Source organism: Dipodomys merriami, unplaced genomic scaffold, assembly GCF_024711535.1.
Source record: "Dipodomys merriami isolate MVZ:Mamm:240054 unplaced genomic scaffold, mDipMer1.0.p SCAF_27, whole genome shotgun sequence".
Classification (NCBI taxonomy): domain Eukaryota; kingdom Metazoa; phylum Chordata; class Mammalia; order Rodentia; family Heteromyidae; genus Dipodomys; species Dipodomys merriami.
This window is the reverse complement of record NW_027204159.1, coordinates 17,155,289-17,181,733: the sequence shown is the minus strand read 5'-3', so window position 1 is coordinate 17,181,733 and position 26,445 is coordinate 17,155,289. Positions and strand designations below refer to the sequence as shown.

The 26,445-nt window shown below is 51.2% G+C and overlaps 1 protein-coding gene across 1 annotated transcript; it reads right to left on the bottom strand.

Annotated features, from left to right (window-relative positions):
- On the bottom strand, positions 1-21,290 carry Slc6a7 (solute carrier family 6 member 7). Its single transcript, XM_070036394.1, has 14 exons — positions 21,208-21,290; positions 16,419-16,602; positions 14,792-14,923; positions 14,471-14,705; positions 10,920-11,058; positions 10,057-10,191; positions 8,264-8,367; positions 8,015-8,139; positions 6,851-6,963; positions 6,630-6,761; positions 5,823-5,922; positions 5,556-5,656; positions 4,901-5,068; positions 1-1,534 (listed from the first exon to the last, which is right to left on the bottom strand). The coding sequence occupies exons 1-14, from the start codon at positions 21,238-21,240 to the stop codon at positions 1,325-1,327; spliced, it is 1,911 nt and encodes a 636-aa protein (XP_069892495.1). The 5' UTR covers positions 21,241-21,290; the 3' UTR covers positions 1-1,324.
- Positions 21,291-26,445: the final 5,155 nt, after the last annotated feature.

Here is a 26,445-nt window from a genome sequence, read left to right as displayed (position 1 = left end):
TGACCTTATTTGAGGTTTATTAACGATCAACCAGCAGAACACAGATGGGCAGGGGAGACCTGGAGGGAGACAGGGCCTGGAGGCTGGCCGTAGCTACTGAGGTGATCCTGTGTCACTGGGGAACACTGTGTGTAAGGGACCAGGCTGTACATGCCTGCACCCGCCACCTCTCGGTGACTCACGGCACCCGGGGCTGCCCTCTGCCTTTATTCTCACGCTGGGTCCTGGGACTTGCACCCTGGAACAAGGTGAGCAGCCTCAGGACCAGACGACCCAGTGTGTATTGTCTCTGAATTTCCTGGCTGCCCTTGTCACCGATATAGCCAAGGCCCACTTCCCAGCATCTCTCAGGGCTGGAGGAAGCAGCAAGGGCTGCAAAGACTGGGGAGGAAGAAGGAGAGGGATCCTGGGCCCATGCTTACAAGCCCTCATTCCCACCTCCATAGTGTGCTGGGGCCTCCTGCCACCCCACATCACAGGGCCCTCCAGTGAAGGTGTGGCCCTTCTCTCCCCTTTCTTCCTTAGTCCCACCCCAGTGCTCTGAATCAGACCACTAGCAACTCTTGCCCACCCCCTACAGACCTCCCAGCTCTACCCTACCCAGTCTATGCTGCACAGACCCAAAGCCATTGTCAGTACACCCTGCCTTCCTGACTCCTTCTATTCCTTGCTATTTCATCCCTTCTTGAACCCTCTTATCGCCTGTTAATGTCAACAGCTCCCAGTGTTCTGGTCTTTGCCCTAGAAGGTCAGCCTCTTCTTGACCCCATTTGCAGATGTGGCCCAGAGGCTTCCCTTTCTCTGTGAATCTCTTTTTCCAGGTTCCTAGTCCCTACCTCTTCTCTCCCCAACCCTCCCCCTCCCAGGGATCTTTCTCCCTACTTAATTGACCCACCCTTGACCCAGAGCCTTAGAAACCCCTCAGAGCCTCTTACTTCCTTGAACCCCAGGTTCAGGTCTTATGACAGAGTGTGAAGACAGCTTCTGAGCAGAGAAGGGGGTCTGAACCATGAAGAGACATGACCATGTGTGATTGATGCCCCAAAGGAAGGGGAGCTGATGGGGGTCAGATTCTCTCTGCGCCCCCCCTTCCCCAACTTCAACATGTGTAACTGCAAAGGGAAGGTTGAAGCGTATCTCAGTGGTGGTGGCAGTGGTGGTGGTGTGGTGTATGTGTGTGTGTGTGTGTGTGTGTGTGTGTGTAAGGGACCAGACAGGAGTTCCAGAAGCATCACTGTGGCAGCCTTCCACAGTCTCTCAGAATCTCAGCAGGCTTGGCCACCCCTTGTGGACCCTGGCAGGGCCACCTGTCCACCTTTCTGCCTCACATCATGGACTCCTCCTCCTCGGCGATCTCTCGGTCCACCTCGATGGCTGTGTTCTCGAAGCTGGTGATGCCCCCATACTTGCGCATGTGCACCATCAGCGGCTTTGGGGACTGGCTCCCGGCCAGCGTGGCCACGTACATGCCGGTCCGGTTCTCTTCCAGCGATGGGCCCCAGTCTATGGCTGGCCGGCTGGCCTGCTGGAGCCGCTGCAGAAGAGCAGGACAGAGGCTGGTGAGTGCTTCTCATGGTCAGCAAGGAGCTGCTGGCATCACCTGGCTGAGTTCTTGCAGCAATCCAGGGGAAAGCAGGTGAAGGAGGCTCTACTACTTCCAGAGAGACTCCGGTGTCAGGACAAGGGTCTCCATGCCTTTTCCTTTGAATATTACGTTCAAGAGAGCTGGGGACTCTCAGGAAAGAGCCGTGAACTGGGAGCACTGGGGCAAGCTTGCCCCTGGCCTTCCCAAACACCAGTCTGATCTCTGCCGCTGCCCTTTCCCCCCTCCAAGCCCCAGTTTCCAGGGAGAGAGCTGATTAAGCGGATGACTAAGCTTGTGCGTTCCAGAGCTGTGGCTTTCTCCGACCTGTCCCTGGGCCTCCGGGAGAACCGTTTTACATCCCTGAGACAGGGAGGTGCTTGCCAGGGTGTGAAGCCCACTGACTGCAGATGCCAAGGGAGGTAAGGGTAATGACCTTGGTGTTGGCTGGGCATGACTCCATCTTCACAGCATTTGCATGTATTAAGAGCTGGGAACCCTACTGCTCAGAAACATACCCATGGCTTTTCTCCAGTGTTTACCGTGGCCTCTGTGACGTGTCTCCACTCTACCTCCTTGACCTCAGCCCCAGCCACTCATGTACTATTCACTCTGCGCCACTGATACCAGCCTCCTTGCTGCAACAGGACAGCCCTTCCTGCCTGGGGCCTTTCCACCCATTCCCCCCCCACCATAAGGACCTCTATATGGCTTGCTATGTCCATTTTGCCAGATCTATCTGACTGCCCTGGCCAAAATGCCATCCCTCCATCACTCCCCCCGCCCCCCGCTTTCTGTGTGCTTTCTAAGTACATAACTTACCACCACTATCTGTTTATTGTTTGTCATAACAAACACTGAGGGCTGGAAATGTGGCTTAGTGGTAGAGTCCTTGCCTAGCCTGCATGAAGCCCTGGGTTCAACTCCTCAGTACCATATAAATAGAAAAGGCCAGAAGGGGCACTGTGGCTCAAGTGGTACAATGCTAGACTTGTGCTAAAAGAAGCTCAGGGACAGTGCCCAGACCCTGAGTTCAAGCCCCAGGACTGGCAAAAACAAACAAAAGGCCCACTGAGAGATATTTAGCCTCTACCTGCATCCTCTCCATGATAACAAATCATATCTGTGGACATTGCTAAATGCATCCTTGAGGGAAAAATCTCCCTCTGGGGGAACCCTTGGTCTAGATCAGAGCACTCAGCATGTGCTAGCTCTGTGCTACATAGGGGCTCATCTAATCTTTACAGTATCCAGATGAGAAGTAAGTCCCTCCCATCTCACAGATATGATATAAAAGTTCACTGAAGATTATTGAAGTTAGACAAGGTCATGTATGTGGCAAGTGGTGGACTTGGTGAACCTGAGCAATCTCTGATATTATTGCTATTATTAGTAGTAGTAGTATTATTTTGATCAGCTGTGGGCCTTGAACTCAGGAATTGGGCACTGTCCCTGAGCTCTTTTGCTCAAAGCGAGTGCTCTACCACTTTGAGCCACAGTGCCACTTCTGGTTTTCTGGTGGTTAATTGGAGATAAGAGTTTCATGGACTGTTCAAGGCTGACTTTGAACTGTAATCCTCAGACCTCAGCCTCCTGAGTAGGTAGGATTACAGATGTGCCACAGGTGCCCAGCTCTGACCTTACTGTGAAGTTTTCAAATGCTCTTTCTTCTCCCTAATGGCAACTACATTGCTAAGTTCCATTTCTCCTCACAGTAGTCCTGTATGTGGGATTCACTCTCCTTATTTTAAAGATGGGCCAGGAGCTGGTGGCTCCTGTCTGTAATTCTAGCTACTCAGGAGACTGAGATCTGAGGATCGCAAATTGAAACCAGCCTGGGCAGAAAATTCTTTGAGACTCTTATCTCCTATTAACAAGCAAAAAGCCTAAAGCAAAGGTGTGGCTCAAGTGGTAGAGCATCAGCCTTGATGCAAAAGCTAATTGAGAGCTTAAGACCCTGAGTTCATGCCCCATTACCAGCACACCAAAACAACAACAACAAAAACAAAAACAAATAAAAATAAAAATGGAGAAAACCAAGAGTCATTCATGTGGCTGACAAATGGCAAAACCAGGCTCCGGACCCAGTGGGTCAGCACTAGAACCTGGGCCTCCGAAGGCAGTGGTTTTCCACAGTGCTGCCTGCCCTGGCTGGGGCTCCCGCAGGCCACCCCTCCCTGCCTGGGCCTTCTGAAGCAGAATGACAGGAGAGCTAAAAGACTGAGCCCATGGCCCCAGAGGCTCCTGACAAGGCTTGAGGGGCTTCTGTTTTCTCCCCTGAGCCAGCTGGTTCCCAAGGGAGGTATGTGCCCTCATCCGTGTGGGTGAGATCCTGAGGTTCAGAGAAGGAAAGGCCTTTACCCAAAGTCACACAGCAGCTGGAGGCAGAGCCATGGCTGGACCCCAGCTACCCTGTGGAGATTTCCATAGCGGTAGGGCACTGAGCCTTTCTGTGGGTAGAGGCACAGAGGGGAGAAAGGCAGTACAGAAGGGCATATAAGACATGTGCTCTGTGGCCAGTTTCAGTGACTACTCCTACCATTGCCAATTTCAACAACAGCCAGCCCACAGCCTTCCTGACTACTGAACAAATGGCTCTCACGAGCCAGGTCCAGCTGGATCCAGTGTCCTCTGATGGGCGTGTTGGCCACATCAGGGTCTTTACATTCCATTCCTGATGATAGCTTCTGGCACCAGAGGGGTGCACAACCACCGCTGAAGGGAAGGCTCAGTATACAGAGGGTGCCCTGAGGCTCAGAGAGGAATAGAAGCTTGCTGTGGGTCACACAGCATGGATACTGGTCCCCAAAGTGACACCACTCCCATCTTTTGAGGTTCGTGACTGCTGGGTCAAATGGCTTGGACCTGCTCACCCTGATATCCTACCTCAGGCACCTGGGAGACACACAGAAGGGTTCCTGGGCACTTTCTCTTTCTCTCTCTCCTTCCTTCCTTCCTTCCTTCCTTTCTTCCTTTCCTTCCTTCTTTCCTTCCTTCCTTCCTCCCTCCCTCCCCTTTCTCTCTTTCTTTCTCTTTCTCTCTTTCTTTTTCTTTCTCTCTCTTTCTCTCTTTCTTTCTTTCTGCCTTCCTTCCTTCCTCCCTCCCTCCCCCTTTCTCTCTTTCTTTCTCTTTCTCTCTCTTTCTCTTTATCTCTCTTTCTCTTTCTCTCTTTCCCTTCCTTCCTTCCTTCCTTCCTTCCTTCCTTCCTTCCTTCCTTCCTTCCTTCCTTCCTTCCTTCCTTCCTTTCCTGGAGAAGATGTGGGGCAGGTGTTTCCTCCTCCAGTTCCAGCTGGAGGTGGGCAGGGCGGGCAGACTCACCTCCCAGAGCGAGCCCTCCTCTCGCAGCACAGCCAGCAGCATGCCCGCTGGGATCATGAGGCAGGACAGCAGACCCATCAGGATGCCCAGCAGCTCAGCCCAGGCAGGGAAGCGGTAGCTGCCATACTCGGAGGGCTGGTACTTGACGATGCTGTACACCAGCAGGGCCTGCGGAGCGGGGACTCCAGCATCACATGTTGTGGGTGGGAGAGCCTGTGTCTGAGCTGCCTGATGGCCTGCGAGTACCTAGCCCAGAATGTGTCCCAGGCTATCCCAGAACCTAATATGGTCCATCTCTGGAAACTTTGCAAGGCCTGAGCTAGCTCAGCTACAAGCTCATCAATGACCGAGGCCTTTGGCAACCCAGCTCTGCAACACAATAATTCCCAAGATGGCCTGTCCTGGAACCATCCTGCTCTAGGACTGGGACAGCCTAGCATCAAGGTCCAGTCCTGAGGCCTAGGAAAGCCCCTCTGACTCTGTCAGCCATGGGTAGGGAAAGGCCTGCCACAGGGGCAGTGTGGGCTAGGAACCCCATGTCCACCTCACCACCCTGATGGAGGAACCACCACTCTGGGCTAGCGTAACCCAACAGAGGAAATGGACTCTTAGCCTGGAGACCCCGGCCAGCAATCCTCCCTCCCCCTCTGGTTACCAGGAGAGTGGCTGGAGACAGGAACAGCCAGCAGGCCCTGAAGTAGAGGCCCGGCTTGAAGCCTAGCATCATGTGGATGTCTCTGCAGAACCTCTGGATGCCTGCACAGGGAAGAGGAGGACAAATGGCCCCACCTGCAAGCCCCACCTCTCAGCAGCCCCTCTCCCAACTCAGCTGACCCCACCCAGAGCCCTGGTTCTTAGGCCAGGCACCCAGGCACAGGAGTTCCAAGCAGACCCTACTCTCCCACTCCAGAGAACTTCTCACCATACACCCGGGTGACAGCGAGACACGTGGTAATCACCACTACCATGAGGCCGAAGCTAGCACTGTAGTCATCCAGGAGAACCAGCCAGTACATGCCCCCCTGGAACACAAGGCACAGGCCTAAGCTGCCCAGCCTTGCTGAGCAGGAAGCAGCCAGGCTGGCAGGAGGGAGAGATGGGGACAGTGGGAAACTGTCTACCTGGGCAGTCTTGTCTCCATCTATCCACAGCCTGCCCTGCTGGGACCCCCATTTGCTGATGAGGAAAGACAGGTTCAGGAAGGGAAGCTCTCTGTCTGGGGCCACTCCGCAAGGGCAGGAGTAAAGTATGAATCCAGGTCTTTCAAATTCACCTTCTTTTCTTCCCCCGCCCTTCTCTCTTTTGTGCTGGTACTGGGGCTTGCTTGAACTGAGCCTGGGCACTGTCCCTTAGCTTTTTCACTCAAGGCTGGCACTCTACCACTTGTGCCACACCTCTACTTTGGGCTTTGGGGTGGTTAATTGGTGGTTAACTGTCTCGTGGACTTTCCTGCCCAGGGTGGCTTTGAACTATGATTCTCAGATCTCAGCCTGCTGAGTAGCTAGATAACAAGGGTGAGTCACCAGTGGCTTGCCACATTAACCTTTCAAAGCTAGGATTTGACCATGAAAAAGATCAAACTGTCTCCTTTGGGAGGCAGGACTTGGGGTGGAACAGGCTCCTCACCCAGAGGAAGACACAGGTGGTTCAGTGATAGATCTGCCTGTTAGAGAAGCTGCAATGAGCAATGGCCCTGTCCACCCAGCCTGGTATCCCGTGAGACACTCACATCAGTGGTGAGAATCAGCCCCATCAGGTACATGGCCACACAGATGAGACCCGAGAACACTGCCTTCTTGGGCCGCAGGTAGTAGGGGAATTCATCTGTCACTGCTGTCACAATTGTCTCCAGAAAGGCGAACTGTGAGGAGGGAAGCATGTAGGGGTCAGAGCTCTGTGCTACCCCAACGTGACGGTCCACTTCCACCCACTCCAGCTGACAAGACTTACCTGGCTGTCCAAGCCAAGAGTCAGGAGCATGAAGAAGAAGAGGAAGGACCAGAAAGGTGACAGAGGCAGCATGGTCATTGCCTGCGGGTAGACGACAAAGGCCAGGCCAGGGCCTGGGCCAAGGGCACCCAGGGTCAGCAGCTTGGGGCATGCAGCAGGCCCCATAGACACACTCAAATGCACATGGCCACTTGCACTTATTTGGGCACACTCATTTAGCCAAACCCAGAGACATCTACTAAGCATACTCTTTTGACACATTCTTAGCTCCCAGGAAGTAGGCTAGCATATTGTAGGTGCTCAATAAATACGAGCTACTGGCTATCAGTGGCTGATGCGTAGGCTCATGCCTAGCTACTCAGGAGGCTGAGATCTGAGGATCCCAGTTCAAAGCCAGCCTGGGCAGGAAAATCTGTGAGACTTTTTAATTAACTACAAAAAAGCTAGAATAAAGCTGTGGCTCAAGTGGTAGAGCACCATCTTGAGTGAAAATGCTAAGGGACAGCATCCACACCCTGAGTTCAAGCCCTAGTACTGGCACAAAAAAGAAACATAAGTTGACACACTAGAGGAATGGGTAAAAGAAATGTAAGTTGGCAGATTGAATGACTTAACAATGGGCTCATGAATAAACAGGATATGACTATAAAACCTCATCAAAATGTCTGTACACAATCATTTGCACACATACTTACACACATCCATTGGCACAAGACACAATGATTCACAAGATCACTGTAACCCTTGATTCAATTGCTCAGAGACATCTCAACCAGGATGTGACTCCTTTGGACAAACAAGGCATGAAAAGTAAGACAGAAGCTTACCTCCAGATGCAGAGTGTACTCTCACACACCCTCCACACTTATTCCTTTGCACGAGGACACTCAGCAATCAAGACATGTCCATTCACATGCACATGCATGTGTGTACACACACACACACACACACACACTCCACACTTATTCCTTTGCACGAGGACACTCAGCAATCAAGACATGTCCATTCACATGCACATGCATGTGTGTACACACACACACACACACACACACACACACACACACACAGAGGACCCAGCCATCCACATCTTATTGGTCCACGTGTATGCTCCTGGCCCAGCCCCCACTGTGCCTGATACCCCTTCCCCCCCCACCTGCTGCCCACCTGCTTTGGCTACTTGATCGACAGGCACACCCAGCTCCTGAGACATGTAGCCCAGCACGGAGAAGATGGCGAAGCCAGCCAGGATACTGGTGATGGCGTTGCCCAGAGTGACAATGAAGGTGTCTCTGCCAGGAGAATCCAGGCACACAGAGCAGCGTGAGCCAGCCACATTCACCACCCATGAGGCCTTCCTCTCCAGCCACTGTCTTCATGGACTTGGTACAGGTTCTGGGCAATGTGGACACTGACCTGTATATGTTCTGGTGAAATGTGTTGTAGGAGGCAAAGGTGAGGAGACCCCCGAAGCCCACACCTAGGGAATAGAAGATCTGCAGGGCCGCTTCGATCCATACCTGTACCAGGGAAAGAGGGAGAAAGAGCACAGAGGGCCAGGGAGATGCAAGAAGGTGGGGCTAGGCTAGGTGACAGGTCTGGGTACCATGTGGGAAGAGCCATGTTCATAAGCTCCAGCCAGGAGCAAACCCTGCCCAGCACTCACACTGCAAGCTCACGAGCAAGCCCCTCCCTCTCTGAGTATCTTTCCCACTTAGTATCTAGCAGCTCTAAGCTTGATCCAGTCCTAACGGAAGTAGCACCTAATGTCAAGTTTCTAATAGATAATAAGCCAATGGGACCCCTCTACTTCCTGCCTGGAATCAAGGGAACTTGGGCTGGGCCCCATCTTCATCACTTTCTAGCTCTATGGCTGGAGCAAGCCACATCTCTGGACCGCAGGTCCCTCCTCTGTGACGATGGGAGCTGAGTAGTGTCTGCCTCACAGGGAGAGATGGTAAGGGTCAACTGTTACAACATATGCCAGAGAAGATCAGAGTCACTGGTCAATAAATGACTAATGACAAATGACAGCTGTCAGGGCCACACTGCTCTCATTTTTATGCACAACTGCTGTTCTTGGATTTGAAGTTGGACAGATAGGAAGGGAATCCCAGTCCTGTCGTTCCCTAGCTGTGGGATCTTAAGCTTGTCATTAGCCCTTGTGAACTTCAGTTTCATTGTTTACAAAATGGGAGGAATTGTGTCTACTTCATAGGATATTTAAGATTAATAATAAACAAAAAACAAACAAATAAATAAAGGTATGGCTCAAATAGTAGAGTACTTGGCAAAAAAGCCAAGCAAGAGTATGAAGCCCTGAGTTTGAGCCCTAAAAAAAAGATGAGAGGGCTCAGTGGTAGAGTGCTTGCCTCCCACGCATGAGGCCTGGGTTCAATTCCTCAGCACCTTATAAGCAGAAAAAGCCAGAAGTGGCACTGTGGCTCAGGTGGTAGAGCACTAGCCTTGAGCTGAAGAGCTGAGGGACAGTGTCCAGGCTCAGAGTTCAGGTCCCACAACCAGCAAACAATAAATAAAAGAGAAGGGGGGGAAAGGAGAGAGAGAGAGAGAGGAAGAAAGGAAGAGAGAGAATGAAACAGAAAGAAGCAAAAAAGAAAGGAAAGAAGGAAGGAAGGAAGGAAGGAAGGAAGGAAGGAAGGAAGGAAGGAAGGAAGGAAAGAAGGAAGGAAGGAAGGAAGGAAAGAAGGAGGGAAGGAAGAGAAGAAGGAAGGGAGGGAAGAAGGAAGGGAGGAAGGGAGGGAGGGAGGGAGAGAGGGAGGGAGAGAGAAAGAAAATAACAACAAAAAGTTCCTAGCCAGGTGTCTGGCTATACTCCTAGCTATTCAGGAGGCTGAGATCCATATCTCCAATTAACCATAAAAATGCTGGAAGTGGGCTGTGGCTCAAAGGGTAGAACATCAGCCTTAAGAGTGAAAAAGCCCATCAAGAGCCCAAGTCTCTGAGTTTAAACCCCAGTAGCAGTGTGCGCAACATGCGCATGTGCACACACACACACACACACACACACACACACACACACACACACACACACACACACACACACACACACAGAGAGAATAATAAATGACAAGGACCCAGGCCCAGGCCTGGGACAGTGTCTACTGCTGGGAGCTTCCTGCCACCTCTTCCCACTCCTTGAACTAGACCTAACCCCACCCTCCAAGCCCTAGCACCATGAGAGACGTTACCTTGGAAGACAGCAGGTGGTGGAACTGGGGGGTGAGATAGAACTGGATGCCCTTCCAGGCCCCTGGAAGAGTCACCCCGCGAACCAGCAGCATGAGCAGAATGAGGTAGGGGAATGTGGCTGTGAAATACACCACCTGAGAGACAAGAAATGGGGCGTAAAACACCCCACTCCTGCTTACAGACGCGCCTCCCTGGCCTTTAAGTGGCCCGAGCCAGGAGCCAGCTGCCATTCAGGATGATCTTCTTCCCTCCGTCCTGATTACCACCCACCTAACTAGCAAAGTGCTGGTGCTCAGTTTCCTAAGGCATCCCAGATCCGTCTCCACTGCCCTGGTGATGCAGGCCACCAGCATGGCTGACAAAAGCCTCCCCTGCACACCACTCCCCATGGCTGCCAGACATTCAACCTCCTCTAACCTGGTTGCCCGCCTCCAAACCAACAGAGTCTCAACATCCTTACTGCCTCAGTCATGACCTTGACCACTCCCCCCCCCTTTCTAAATACTTTCCACCCTGTCATTTTGGTCTTTTAATAGTTTGTGTTCCTCGAGGACACCACCACTCCCCCAGCAAGGTCAAGTTCTGATTTATAAATGGCTGAGTGAAACATCAACACGTCCTGGAATAGCCCCATTGACCTGCCCACCTCCTTGTCATCTCCAGGGGTCACCAGTGGCTTTGTCTCTCTCACATCTAGTCCGCTTCCTCCAGATAACAGTACACAAATGCTCCCTGCATTCACTCCAGGCCCAGCTGCATGGGTGGCCACATGACTCAGGCCCAGCCAAGCAGAGCATGCTGTCACTCTGAACAGAGCCTCTTCCCAGCCAGGCCTCAGGCCTCTGGACTTCCCAGGCCTCACCTTGCCCGAGGACTTCACTCCCTTGAGGATGCAGAGGAACACGATGACCCAGGCCAGCAACAGGCAGAGGCAGAGGTTCCAGCGGATCTCCCCAGGCCTGCCGATGCCTTGGCTGCCCTGGATGTGCAGGACGTAGCGGCTGTGGGAGACAGAGGTCCCAGTGCCCTCTAGTCACCCGCCATGCTCCAGAGTCCTGGGACAAAGCCATGTCCAGCCTCCCAGGCCTCACTGGCTGTATTCAATATGATCCTTTCCTTCTCTGACAGGCTGTGAGTCCTGGAGTTGGCCGCCGAGTCCTCTACTAGCCCTCACCTACCTCCCCAACTTCTGTGCTTCCATGCTGGCCAATCAAACTGCAGGGGGAATGAGGGGTCTGGATGTCTGCATGCATGAACATATACACACGTGTACATACACACACGGACATGTGCACATACATGTACACACATGCATGTTGACACTATCAGAAGTTTAGCCATTAGCCTGCTCTTATGAGTCCTAGTTTCTTCAAGATAACCCCTTTTCCAAGGTCCCCATTCCTCACCCCTGCCTCCACCATTGGTATTAAGTGATAACGGCTCTCCCTATTTTCCTCTTCCTTGTAGAGTCCCCAACCTTCTATAAACACCCTCCTGGCCAGAGCTCTTGGAAGTGCCATCTATTCCCTGCCCACCGGGAGCTGTGGTGTTGCCACAGTGACCCCTAGCATCTGCAGTGAGGGTTTTTGTTTGTTTGTTTGTTTTTGGTTGGTCATGGGGCTTGAACTCTGGGCCTGGGCACTGTCCCTGCACTCATCAGCTCAAGGCCAGTGCTTTACCACTTGAGTCACAGTGCTACTTCCGGTTTTCTAGTGGTTTATTGGAAAGAAGAGTCTCACGGACTTTCCTGCCCAGGCTGACTTTTAACCATGATTCTCAGATCTCAGCTTCCTGAGTAGCTAGGATTACAATTGTGAGCCACCAGTGGCCGGTTTGCAATGAGTTCTTTGGCTTTGTGCTTTGCACCCAAGCCCATGCTCACGAGAGTCAGACACTCTTCAGTAGGCCAGGCCATCTTCTGGATGGCTTTGAAACGAATACAGTTATGAACTACACAGTCCCTGCAGACTTGAAGCAAGGACAGCTCAAGACAGGCCCTTTTGGGAGAAATCCCACAGAACAGCCCTTTGCAGGGGAAGGAAGGGAATATGTGATCTGTTCTCTGGCCAGCCAGTGGTTCCTACAGTGGTTCCTAGACTATTCTAGAATGTTCCAGAACAGGGTTGGGAGTTGAGAGTACCTAGTGTTCACACTGCCCCTATAGAGCAAGACTCTGGGCCTTGTTTTCCCACTGGAACAGTGGGGCACCGAGAATGGCTGATGAACCTCCATGTCCTCCTGCCATTCCCAAGGCTCCCGATGTTCCTGGCACTGGAGTGATGGCTGTGTCAAGGACACTGGGTGTAAATCTGACAACAATTCTTTAGTCTCATCTCTCCTAGACTAACCCAAGATCATTAGTGTGTGTGTGTGTGTGTGTGTGTGTGTGTGTGTGTGTGTGTATGTGTATGTGTGTGTGTGTGTGGTGTGTGTGTGTGTGTGTGTGTGAGAGAGAGAGAGAGAGAGAGAGAGAGAGAATGTGTGTGTCATCTGTGTCTCTGATGATCAATATGGGGGGGAAGGAAAGATAAAGCATTCAGTGTTTTTCTATCTTTGGGAGTAGAAGGGGAGGCACAGAATTGTTCACAAAGAGTGAACAAATGCAATAATGGTGCTCACTGGATACTATGTTGAAAATGAATTATACAACTTTACAAGGGGATGAGAGGAGAAAACTGGGAGAGAATTAGGGAAGGGGCATCAGTGTCTAAAAAGAAATGTACTCTTTAAATTATTTATAAAACTGCAACCCCTCTGTACATCAGCTTTATAATAACAATTAAAAATTAAAAAGAAAAGAATGTTCTCTGAGTAAAATACAATTATGTGCATATCTGAAATGCCATGGTGAAATATATTTTTATTTTTATTATTTGCTTGTATGTATGTACATGTGTGTGTGCGTGCACCCACACCTGTGCACCAGTGCCAGTCCTGGGGATTGAATACAGGGCCTATGTGCTGCCCTTGAGCTTTTGAGCTCAAAGCTAGACTGTACCACTTGAGCCACAGCTCCACTTCCAGATTTTTACTGGTTAATTAGAAATGAGCGCCTCACAGACTTTTCTGCCAGGACTGGCTTAAAACCACAATCCTCAGATTTTAGCCTCTTGAGTAACTAGGATTACAGGCATGAGCCACTGATGCCTAGCAGGTGCAAGTTTAATACGCATTAAAAATATGAATGCCAAGAAATTAAAATAGTGTTGGGGGAGTGGATGCTAACAAGGAGGGGTAAATGAGGATGAATATGGTCAAAGTAGTTTGCATGTAGGAAAATAGAACAATGAAACCTGATGGGATTGTTTTAAGAAGGGAGGGAGTAAAGGAGAGTGACTGGGAGTTGATATTGATTGAAATATATCTGTACATGTGTGAAAATGTCACAATGAACTCCCCCTTGTAAAACTACTGTATGCTAATTAAAAACCAAAGAATGGATGAATCAAGTGTGGTGTACAACTGTAATCTTAGACTCAGGAAGTCAAGGCTTCTATGCCCTTCTGGGCTACATAGTGAGACTCAGGAAGGAAGGGAGGGAGGGAAGGATGGAGGAAGGGAGGGAAAGAAGGAGGGGGGAAAGAGGGAGGGACGTGGGAGGGAGGGAGGGGGAGAGGGATTACAAGCTCATGCCTGTAATCCTAGCTACTCAGGAGGCCAAAATGAGAATCCCAGCTTGAAGCCAACCTGAACAGACTCTTATCTCTAATTAACACAAAAAGCCAGAGCACTATTCCCTCCCCTGCCTCCCCGCCTCCACACACAAATATTGTTAGAGGAGGAAATTGACTCTAAAATGTCACTATTGCCACATTCCACCCCCTCCCCCAACATCCGAAATCGTGGGGCTTGAACTCAGGGACTGGATACTGTCCCTGAGTTTTTGCTCAAGGCTAGTGCTCTACTATTTTGAGCCACAGCTCTACTTCCAATTTTCCGGAGATTGATTGGAGATAAGTGTGTCACAGAATTTCCTGGCCAGGCTGGCTTTGAACAGTGATTCTCAGATCTCAGCCTCTTGAGTAGCTAGGATGGCAGGCATGAGCCACTGGCGCTCGGCTACTGCTTTCTTTTCAGCATCATTATTGTTGCTGGCATTTATTGAGCACTTGCTATCACACACTGGACTGCACAATTGGTACCTATCCTTTCCCATAATCTTCCCAACAACAACTTGCTGAAATAGCGAGTCCCTGTGTCCCTGTTTTAAAGACAAAGCAAGAGAAGTCAAATAAATTATTCATGATCACACATCTGGTGAGGTGAGAAGCTGAGATTAGAACTCAGAGTTCTCCCCAACACTGACACCTAGACTCCCTTCAGAGTGCTCCTAGCTCCTTGGGGATGCCAGTGTCTCCCTACCCTCTCCCTGCCCACCGGGCCCCACGGGCCACGCAGGCCCAGCTGTCTGACCTCCAATACTCCTCGCTGGGGCTGACAGTACTGGTGAAGTTGAGGGGCAGTGTGCCATTGCCACCCTTGGGGCCCCTGTGCTCCAGGCAGCGCTCTGTGTTCCACCAGTTACCACAGTGCTCCCAGGGCAGGTCGCTGGTGAGGGAGGCGAAGAGGTAGAAGAGGACGTAGGCGATGATCATGTTGTAGTAGATGGCCACCAGGCCTACAATGAGCAGCATGGCTGCGCCGGCACCTGGTTGGGGGAGAACCACCATGTCTCTAGGCTTCCACTTTCTTCTCTGCCTGGAGCAGGGGTGGTGGGGGGTGATGAGGCCTCACCTTTGAAGAGGGGGCTGATTTTCCAGACAGCCAGCGGCCCCAGGCTGGAAAACTGGCCCAAGGAGAGCTCAAGGAAGAAGAGGGGGATGCCGCAGATGGCCAGCATGAGGAAGTAGGGTACAAGGAAGGCGCCTGCAAGGAGGAGAGAAGGTTGAGAGGAACTCGGGTGGGTTAGCTTCCCTCCAAAGCCAAGCTCTGGCCCACTTCCCCCTACAGCCATTACTCGCCAGGAGATGGAACCGTGAACCTGCAGGTCACTGAGGACTGAGAGGGCTGGCAGGGATTTACTCGATAGCTAACTAGCCCTGGTGCCCAGCACAGAGCTGGATTCAAAGAAGAGATGCTTTTTGAGTGAGTGAGTAAATGAGGGAGTGAGTGGATGAAGGAGAGAGTGAATGAAGGAGAGGAAGAAAGCATTTTCTATTGGAGAGAGCAAAGTTCTCAATACAAAAATCAATGCTTTCAGAGCCTGGGCTCCCTGTATGTCTCTTTCCTGGCTCCCTCCTGTGGTTTGGGGGACCCTATATCCTTTTCCCTTTTCTTCCTGTAAGGAAGACACCTCCTTCAGAGAACTGCCCACCATGGGCTGTGGAGGGGCTTCATTCATCCTAGCTAATCCCCTGCCCCTTTCTCCTGCACTCCTCTATGTCCCCCAAACCAGGCCAACCAGAGACATTCTCAGTAATTTCTCTGAAATCCTGACAAAGTCACAGCAGAGGCATCCATGAGGAAGATTGCGTGTCTCAGAAACAAGTGGGCTTAGAACCCTGGAAAGGGTAAAGAAGTTAGGAGGAGAGAAGAGGGGCAGCCATGGATATGGGGAGTCCCCAGAGTCTCAATCTCCCATCCCTTGTCTTACAAATGTATTTGTTTTGTTTTGTCTGGTTTTATCTGGATTTCTCTCACTTGATTAATACCCATCTTGGAACATATTTAATAGACAATTAGAAGTCCAGGGAGCCCATGAGAAAGCAGTATGCCGTGGAATACCAGCTCCATCCCCTATGACTTTGGACAGAGAACTTGGCCCCCTCAGACCCGGGCTGCTTCAGCATTTGTCTGGTGTCTATCTGGGAGAGCTGTCATCCAGTTTAATGAGGCAGGCACTAAGCCGCAGGCCTGTAGGTGGAAAGCATTCAACCCTAGCTATTGTGAATGGATCTCGGAACAGCAACTTGATGGAGAAGCTGGGATAATAGGAAGTTTTTGTAAGATGGGAGCAATCTCACGTATGCAATCTGAATGAAAAGTAGGGGAGAAGGAAATACTGCAGATCCAAGAGAGGGAATGATTGATGGAGCACAGCTCTGGAGGAGAGGATGGGAGAATATTAGAAGCATGGTGATTATTGACAGGCAGATAGAACCCTTTATCTCCAAGCACAGGCAGCTTCTTCTGCCCACCTCGTGCAGCCCAGGGAGTATGGAGCTTCAGGGAGAAACCCATGTAGACATCAGTCCTGGGGATAAGAGGAGGAAGAAGGGGCCTGGGTAATAGAAAAGGACAAGGCAGAGGAAGTTCCCTCCTCACAGCCCAAGGTCAAATGGCTGAGGCTACCCAAAGGCTCATTCCACCCCAGGGCCTTGGCCCACCACCCCAGACACCTCTCAGGACCTCAGGCCCACACCTCCTCCGTTGGTGTAGGCTCGGTAAGGGAACCGCCACACGTTCCCCAGGCCCACACAATAGCCGATGCAGGAGAGCAGGAAGTCCAGCTTGCCCGTCCAGTTCCCCCGGTCTGCAGCAAAGTCCACATCCAGATCCACATCACCCTGGTCACTGGGGGTCATCAGCAGGTCTGGGGTGACAGGCTGCCAGTAAAAGAGACCAAAATGAGCCAAGTACTGGTGGCTCCCACAAATAATCCTAGCTACTCATGAGGCTGAGATATGAGGATCATAGCTCAAAGCCAGGCTGTGCTGGATAGTCTGTGAGACTTTTACCTTTAGTTACCTATCAAAATGCTGAAAGTGGAGTTGTGGCGCAAGTGGTAGAACACTAGTCTGAAATGAAAAAGCTAAGGGACAGTGCCCTGGCCCTGAGTTCAAGCCCTAGTACTAGCATAAAAGACAGACAGACAGGCAGACACAGACAGACAGAAACCAAAGTTAGAAAGGAAGAGGAGGAGGAAGCCAAGCTGGAACTGGGGCTTCTAGCCAAGAATATGAACTTGGACAGGGATGAATGGAGAGGCTTTGAGGGTTCAGATAGTTAAGTGCTCCCAGTCAGGCTCATGTGGCCCGGATCTTATGGAGCAGCAGGGTGCTCTAGCACTGACAACACTTCCTAGTCTCATCTGAGCTCACAGGGCTAAACCAAGAATGGCTGGCTATATTTTGATGATGATCAGTAATGGCTCACTGCATTAAATATTTTATTCACATTGCACGATTTCATTCTCAACTCTATGAGCTAAATACTTATCAAAGCTCCATGCTAAGCATGAGGAAATCTGAGGCTCAAAGAGCTGGTTAGCTCCTGGGGGAACTCACCAAGACATGATAATGGCTATCTTCAGCCACTGAGCTGGAGTTTTTTTCTCCATTCTGGGCACTTAATTGTAAGAAAGACACAGTGTAGAACATGTCCAAAGGGCAGATGGCCAAACTGGAAGGTGTTCAAGAAAACAGGTTATGGGGGTGTAGGGTGGGGAGAAGCCCAGTACTCTTAGCATAGGAAGCAAAGAAGTTGACAGAACCCCAACTCCCCAAGGGGAGGAAGGCTTAGACTTATGCCCTGTGACTCAAGGGGTCCTGTTGATGACCATAGATTCTGCTTCATGAGCAGGAAAAACATTCTTAGGCCCTGATCTGTTTCAGAAAGCCCTAATCTTGCTGTCACTAGAAGAAAGATAAATGTAGAAGGGAATGGAGGCCAGCTGTTCTTAATGAATGTCCCCTTCTGTGAGTGGGTGGAAAGCTCCACTGGGCATTTGCCCTTCTAGCAGGGGCTAGAGGATGGAGGCCCAGGTCCAGCCACATGGGATCCTAGACTAAAGAGATACCAGTTGACATGTGCATGGTTTCCCAAGCTTGGCACGTGGAAGGAAGCCCAGCAACATGAGGAGGACCACCTAAAATTCAGGGACAGTTCCAGCAAGTGACCCAGGAATGGGTCAGGCTAAAGGGGCAGCCACACTCTGCCTGACTGCCTCTGAAATTCATACCCTAAGGCAGAGAAGAGTGGAAATGTGAAGGTCAGTTAGTATTCTCCAAGGTCTTCAGAAAGGAGAAGGGACCTCTCCCACTCCTGTGAAGAAATGCCAGTAGGAAAACCACACCACTTGGCTTGGGAGTCAGAGGATGGCTATTCCAGTTCAAGGTCTGTGCTAATACACTGCATAACTTTAGAAATCTTTTACGCCTCAGTTTCCCTATCCGGACAATAAGGGCATTATACGGATCATAGTTTTCAATAATGTTATTGAAACATCCTTTAAGGTGTTCATGGGTATTCTGTGGGAAAAGGATGCTTAAGTCAAAGAAGCTTTGGAAAAACTGGGTTAACACCAGTGAAAACATTTTGCTGGGAATCAGTGGCTCATGCCTGTAATCCTACCTACTTGGGAGGCTGAGATCTGAGGATTGAGGCTTGAAGCTAGTCTGGACATGAAAGTCTGTGAGACTTTTTTTTTTTAATCTTCAATTAAGCAATATAAGGCTGGAAGTGAGCTGTGACTAAAGCGATAAAGTGCCAGCCTTGAGCAAGAGCCAAGGGACAGAGCCCAGGCCCCGAGTTCAAGCCCCAATACCAGCATATGTGTGTATGTGTATATGTGTGCGCATGCATGCATGTGTGCACGCACACACACATACACACACATATGCTGCTTTGCTAACAAACTTGTCAGATCCTTTCATGAACCCATATTCACAGTGACTATCCACACAGGGTTAGAATGCAGTAGTCTCAATTCTACATAAGATATGGGTCTCAAGGAGCCAGCATGCTAGGATGTACATCCTTGGGGAACTGTGGCTCTAGACAGTCACAGCAGTGCTGGGATCAAGGTGGGGAGAGTGGGACTGGTGTAGCTTAGTGGTAGAGACTTTTCCCTGAGCTCTCTCCACAGGCAGAAGAGAAGGGCTGGTGCAAGTGTCACAGGATTGGAGGTATCTGCTGAGTTGGGGTGATCCCAGCAGAGTTGGGATCAGGTGGCAGTATTGGACAACCATGATGCATTCACTCTCAGTGACCACAGTGGTGATCTTATCTGTGGGCAGTGGTGACATGATTATAGATGACTGTGACAACAAAACCTGCTTTTAGAGTCACTAGGCCCAAAGGTCGAGACACACATGAACTAGACTGGTGGTTGTTTGCTGTGGTCTGGGCCTTACTTGTGTAGGGGTGGCAGCAGCTCCACATTTACCTGGACCCTCTCTTTCCCTAAGGTGGCAGAGCATCAGCCTTCCGGAACCTCTGACTCCGAGGCCAGTGCTAGGAGGGATGTGGCAGCTGACACTGGCTCTGACACCCATGTCAAGGCAGGCCTGTCATCTGAAGACCCTCCGGCCTCGTTCAGGACAGCTGGCAGGAGGTCCTGGTAATGAGGTTCTTCTGATCCCTCCAAAGAAGCTGCCCTTTCCACGCTCACAAAGCGGTCCTCAGCTCTGTTTCCATGACGACAAGAGTTCTAAGAGCAGGATGCTGCCAGCTTGTCCCCCTCCTCCCCCAATCAGAGGAAAGCTTGCTTGGGCCCCAGAGTAAAGGGAATGGGGTCCTCCAAAGCTGAGCCAATCAGACACCTATCTGGAGCTCCACCCTACTCCATCATGGAGTAAATCTCAGGAGGCTGACACAGTGAAGATGGGGCTTTTTGGGCGACAGATAACAGCAATCAAATTATTGGGTAGGGTTCAAGCTATCTGAGTACTTCACATTTCCACTTGAGTGGGAGTCCTTGTTCCCAACTCCCCTCCCCCCACACTCTAGGAGCATTCAGGAACATACACCTGAGCAATAGATGGAGACGCCCCCCCACCCCCAGGGACTGGGAGAGGCAGGATTGGCCAAGCCACGGCTCTTGCACCTTCTTCACGACAGAAAGACAATAGGAATCTGGAATTCAACTTCATCATTATAGACAAGAAAACAGTTTCAGGGAAAAAAGCATGAGCCCAAGGTCAAACAGCAAGTTAAGGGCAGAGCAAGATTAGGGCTCCATATCCTTTGGGATGTCTAGTTTTCTAGCTCACCTCCAGTGAAACAGAGAGCCTTAGAGAGCCTTGGTCCTCTGTGCCTCAGTTGCCCTATCTATAAAATGTGATGGTAGGATCTAAGGCCTCGGAGTCACTGGAGACTAAATGAGATAAGGCCAGCTAAGCTCCCAGCTAGCACCCAGCAAGAGTTTCCTAACACTATTTATATAATGTGTGATCTCTGTCAGAGAGGGGCAGGGGCTCTCTTGGGGAGGGAGTAAAAGGGAAGAGACCAGTGGAAAAAATAGAGACAGGATCCAAGAGGACACACGAATGGCCCCAAGAAGTCACTAATGCCAGCCAGTAAAAAAGACTAACTTACCCCCAGTGGTTCCATGCCTTGAAAACAGAGAGCTTGTGTGTGTGTTTATGTGTTTGTGGGGGGGGGGTGGAGGGAGAGGCCCTTTCAAAGTCTCCTCACACCCACCTGCCCCTTCCATCCACATCCCTAGCATTCCTGCTCCCAACCCCAGTGGGGGAGGGGCTTTGGTATGTCCACACTGGGGATGGTTAGGGAATGAACTAGCCCAAAGTCACCAGCCTAAGGGGCCTGGTGCAAAAACAGTCATCGGGCGTTCCTTGGCTAAGGTAGGTTCTTTTAAATCAAAAGCCAGAAAACTTCCCCTAATACTCTCTCTTCTCTCCACAGCAACTTGTCTGGCAGGCGCAGTCTCACTGGCACAAGGAGGGGAGAGGCTGAGATTGAGAATCCAGTTTCTCTCTCTACCTGCTGTCAGCCTTGCAAAGGGAGAGCTGGGGGGATTCGGCCTGGGGGCTCACAGGGAAGGACAGGCCGCCAGGGAAAGGAGGTCCTGAGGGGACGCAGGTGAGGGTCCTTGGTGTCCATATCCCCCTCTCCTCCCCAATAGGAGTCCGACTGGAGGCTGGTGCTCAGCTTCCAACAGTCCCACTCCGCAGTCAGCCCCTGGGGGAAGCAGGCAAGGAGGGGAGAGGAGAGGCGGGTGGACCCCCAACGATTGATCGAGGCCGCGGACACCTGTTCGCAGGGCTGGGCCCGGTGAACCCCGGCTCCCCAGCTCCCGACACATCCCACCCCCGGGTGGCGAGGCGAGTAGGGAAGACCACGACCCCGCCCCTCCCTGTAACCTAGCTCCATTTGGCCTCCCGGAGCCCCGCGCCCGGTCCCCGCCAGGCACTGGCGGGCCTCGGTGGGGGCAGCCCCGCGCGGCCTCCGCGCCCCGCCCTCGCGCCTACCTTGCGGAGGTGAGCGCCCTGCAGCTTCTTCATCCTGGAGGGCGGTGCTGGCGCGAGCCGGAGCCGGAGCGGACGCGAGAGCAGCCTGCGAGCCGGGCGCGAGGGCTCCGTGCGCCCGGCCTCCCGCGCGCCGGCTGGGGTGGGCGCGGGCGCACGCGCTGCCGTCCCGCGGCTGCGGGCGTGGGGCGCCGGCGGGCGCAGGGAAGAACGCCCCTGCCTCTCTGCGCAGCGCCCGAGGCTGGGGAGTCACCCAGACAGACCCGATGATGGACAGACGGCAGCCAGCGAGGGGATGCGCGCGCCCCCGTGCACGCAGAGCTGCGGATTGGAGGGGCCTGGGCGCGGGGAGGGGTGCGCGCTACGGAAACCCAGGGCCTCAGCCACCTCCTGGCTGACCTTGGGCAAGTGACATGCCCTCTCTGGGCTTCCCTGTCCTTAGTTGAGAAAAGAGAGAGGCAGGGGGTGCGAATGGACACGAATAGCTCTGCTTTGGGCCCCAACATCTCTTTGCCCTCCTTTCTTTCTTTCTTTATCTGGAAAATGGGAGTAACACTGTTACTTCCTTTACAGAGATGTGAGGAAACCAGGGAAATGGAGCATAGAAAACAACTAGCACCGGGCCTGGACCATAGAATCACTCAACTAACCTTGGTAGACTGACTGTGAGGTGCGCACGGCATCAAGCCAAATATTCATCCCATGGTCCAATCTGTATTTGCCAAGGACCCAAAATGGTTCCAGAGCCTGGCATCCGTGGCTCATGCCTATAATCATAGCTTCCTACAAGACTGTGTTCTGGAGGATAGTGGTTCAAGGCCAGCCTAGACAGAAAAGTCCTCAGACTCCATCTCCAGAACTACTAGCAAAAAGCAAGACCAGAGGTGTGACTTAAGTAGTAGAGCACTAGTCCTGAGCAAGCAAACTAAGAACCTGAGGCTCAAGTTCAAGGCTGATACTGGCAAAGTAAATATAAAGTAATATAATTCAAGATAATATATTAAAAATAAAACAAAATGTTCCTGATGAGGTGTCTTATTTTCTCAACCTCACAAGAGAGGTGTTGGGAAATGGAAGGACAGAAAGTTCAGGTAACTTACTTAAGGTTGCACAGCCAGTGGGTGACACTAGGAACGGTCAAGCTTCACGGGCCTCTCAGGTTATTAGCCCTCAACACTCCTCCTTTGCTTGGGATGTTGATGATGAAACTGGAAGGATCAGGTGAGGGGAAGGGACAGGCAAGGGCCACCATATTTCTGTGATGCTTTGTGACTTTGTCAGCATTAGCCTCTTTTCTACCAGCAGTACAATTTGGGGAAGGTTATAATTTCACATCTGTCCAATGGGCCACCAACCAGTAAGAGCATAACTGACCTCTCAGAAAGTTCTGAGGTACTCCATGAGCCTGCAGCTAGGATGGGAAATGACGAGCTAGAGCAAGTGTGTGCATTGGCTGGCTGGGACTAAACACTATCTCGGGGATGGGCACATGTGTTTTGAATGGTGTCCCTTCCCTCTCAACATGTCCTAGTTTGGACAGTAGTCATGGAGATGGTCAGTACTGGCAAAGGAAGAAGTGAGGGTAAGTCTGACTGCTGGAGATTGAAAGGCAGGGAGGATTCAAACCCCAGTATGGACTGGGATAAAAGCCCTGCCTTTTCCCCCAACCCTGTCTAGCTGCTCCTCCCTGCAAGCTTGACCACCCAGACCCAAGAGGAAGGAACCTTCTTCATCTGCTGCCCACATAGGACCCAGGGCTGCCCATGAATGTGAAGAAAAGACGGCTACATCTAGGAAGCCTTTCTATGTGCATTACAGTGGACTTCTATATCGAATAACTGTCTTACTTCTTCCCAATGGACTGAGAAGACAGATTTGTGCATCATTTTACACTTGAGGAAACAGTCTCCAAGGAGTGAAGTCATGTCCCCAAGGTTACACCAAGCACAGAATCTGTGGGCCTGGGGAATCCAGACAACAGGGCCACAGACTGTACCTGAAAAGAGACAGAACCCAGGGACTCCTGAATCTGAGGAGGCCGAGGGGCACCAGCCCACCCCCTACTCCAGGGCCTGTGCCTCCTACAGAACAGCCCAAAGACCCTTGGCAATAGGGTAGTGTGAGCGGGGGTTCAGGTTTCCCAAGACTGGCAGCAGCTGGGAGAGGAGGGGAGGGAGCACCCTTACTGGGAAGGTGGTATGCAAAGGATTTTTTGAGAGGAGGGAACTGAGGCCCAGGGAGCAAGACAAAAACATTGCACGTGGATTCTAGGAGTATGACTCCACTTGGGCTGGACTATCACATACCTCTCTGTTCCCTTTCCCCAGCATCAGCCTCAGGAAACAAGTAAACTATAGCAGTTTCTGAAGGAGTTGTATGTATGTGTGTGTGTGTGTGTGTGTGTGTGTGTGTGTGTGTTTGTGTTTGTGTGTGTGTGTGTGTGTACATGCACACATGCCCACACACAAGTCCTGGGGCTTGAACTTAAGACCTAGGCACTGTCCCTTAGCTTTTCTGCTCAAGACTGGTGCTCTACCACTTGAGCCACAGCTCTGCTTCTGGCTTTTTGCTGGGTAATTGGGGGTAAGAATCTTTTTGGGGGGCTGGGAAGGTGGCTCAGTGGTAGAGCACTTGCCTTGCATGCCTGAGGCCCTGGGTTCGATTCCTCAGCACCACATAAGCAAAAAGAAAAAAGCCGAAGTGGCGCTGTGGCTCAAGTGGTAGAGCGCTAGCCTTGAGCTGAAGAGCTGAGGGACAGCACCCAAGCCCAGAGTTCAGGCCCCATGACCAGACCCCCTCCCCCCAAAAAAGAATCTTTTTGGACTTTCTACTTGGTCGAGCTTAGAACTGTGATCCTCAGATCTCAGCTTCCCAAGTATCTAGGATTACACTAAAAAAAGAGCCACCAGCACCTGGCCTTAGAGGGTGTTGTGTACATCCATCACCCTACTCTTTGAAGCCCCAATTTTGTGACCATATAAGTGAGAAGAGTGGAATGACCAAACACGATGGGCTAGTCCCTCCCCTGAATTCCAGGGGTTTGGGCACAATAACAATTTAGGAATTCACATAGCAAATACCCTGTTTCTGTTTCTCCCATCCTCCCCTCTGCTCTCTCTTCCTTCCTCCTCTCAGTATTTCTTCTGGTCTCACGTCAAGGCAGAAGTGAAATGAAGATGTGTACTGATTTAAGAAAAGTGTGAGATGAAAATGTACTTCCTTTTATTATATAGGGAGATATTTTTAAAGGAATATAAATAAACATGTTTTAATTTGCTTAAACGTTCAGATTCTATCACTGTGGAGCATGTGTTTTGTTACACCAGGAGTGGTGACTGTGAAAAACGAGGTTGCAGACTGCTAGTCCATCTGTTGTGGTGTAGAGAACATCGTTTCTGAGCAGCCCCTGGCCTAGCGAGCTGGGATCGCCCCACAACACTGCCCTGGGCAGGGCTGGACTGGCTGTCCCTCTTCACCCTCTTCACTCTCTGCAGCTCACCTACCCAGAGTTAGGCTAGGATCCAGAGACTCCTGCCACCACAACCTGTTACACACACAGGCAGACATGCATATACATAGATGCATACGCCTGCATGTATGAATGCACACACATACACACTCTCTACTGCTGAGGACCTCCTCTCCCAGACTGCTCAGCCCTCTGAACCCAGAGGCCCTCTCTAAAACTCAGTTGAGTCTTGTTCTCCTCAGCCCATACTGGTCTTTCGCCAATCAGTGACAGATTGACTCCTCCACAAGACTAGAGTTCTCTGTTGGGGCTGGGTCCTACAGGCTCCCAGAAATTGTCCATAACACATAGTATTGATGGGCATGACTCTGACTGGCAAGAGGCCACCACCAGGCTGTGGACCTTAGAGGAGCAAGCCAGGCAAGGTTTATTTCTGGCTCATTTGCAGCACCACTACGTGGCCTGTTACCTGGCAGAGGGAGTAGGTAACAGACAGTTCACCTAGGCAAAGCAGCATTGCCCTTGGACAGGATGCCTCCTGGCCCCGTGGTGGCTGCAGTCTGGTGGACCTGAGGTGGAGGGGGTGCCTCTTTTCTAAGCCATGGCCATGCTTACCTCCATCTCTGGTGGAACTCTGTGGGTGACAGGAAACTCACTGGGCACAGTGCAGCCCATGGCTCTGCTTGGAAGCATATACTGAGTAAGCCAGGCTGAGATCTGTGGATCATGGTTTGAAGCCAGCCTGGGCAGGTAAGTCCATGAGATGCTGATCTCCAATTAAACAGCAGCAGCAACAACAACAACAAACTGTGCAGAAATGGCAAGACAGAGGGTGAACAAATGCAGCAGTGGTTCTCACTGGACATCATGTTGAAAACAAACTACACAACTTGTGGGTGAGGATGGGAGGGGAAAACTGGGAGAAAGCAAGGGAAAGGGAGACATTGTCCAAAAAGAAACGTACTCTTTCCCTGACTTTTGTAACTGTAAGCCCTCTGTACATTGCCTTTACAATAACAATTTAAAAAATTTTAAGCTGGACGTGGAGCCTTGACTCAGGTGGTAGAGCACTAGTCTTGAGCAGAAACGCTTAAGGAGAGTACCATAAATTCAAACCCTAGGACTGGCACACAGGCGTGTGCATGCACACACTCTCTCTCTCACACACACAGTGAATTAGATGTGTTTGCTTCTTAAAGGAGCTCAAAGACCAATTGGCAAGTGACTGCTAACCTGCTTGTGAGCCTAGCCAACGTCTCATCCTCCTCTATGGGCCAATACTACAACCCTATTGCCTGCCAGTCCTGGCCACTGGCCTCTTGCCTTAGCTGTCCACAGACTCCATCTGTCTCAGCAAAGGGCATTGGCAGACGTGCCAGCATCGCACACTAGAATGCAACAGCCCCGTGAGCAGATTCTTAACACACCAGCAACTATTGTGTGTCAGGCCCAAACTACGCACCATCTTAGGACCCGTTATTTTATTTCTTTTTGACAAACAGGCAACTGAGAGACTGAGCATTTAAATAAGATGTAAATAAGATGGAAGTCTCTCAGCTTTGAGGCAGCCATGTTGGAATACAACCCATCTGACCACAAAGCCTGCTGCCCTACTGAGGGGCAGGGACATTCTCACGGCTGCCTGGCATTCTAGCACTTCAGATTGCAATGGACTGCCATGGTTTCTGGGAAAGAGGGAGATGAGAGGGTCTCTGGGTAGGAAGCATTGGGAATAATGGATTGAAGAAAATTCAAGTGTTTTATTGCAGTGA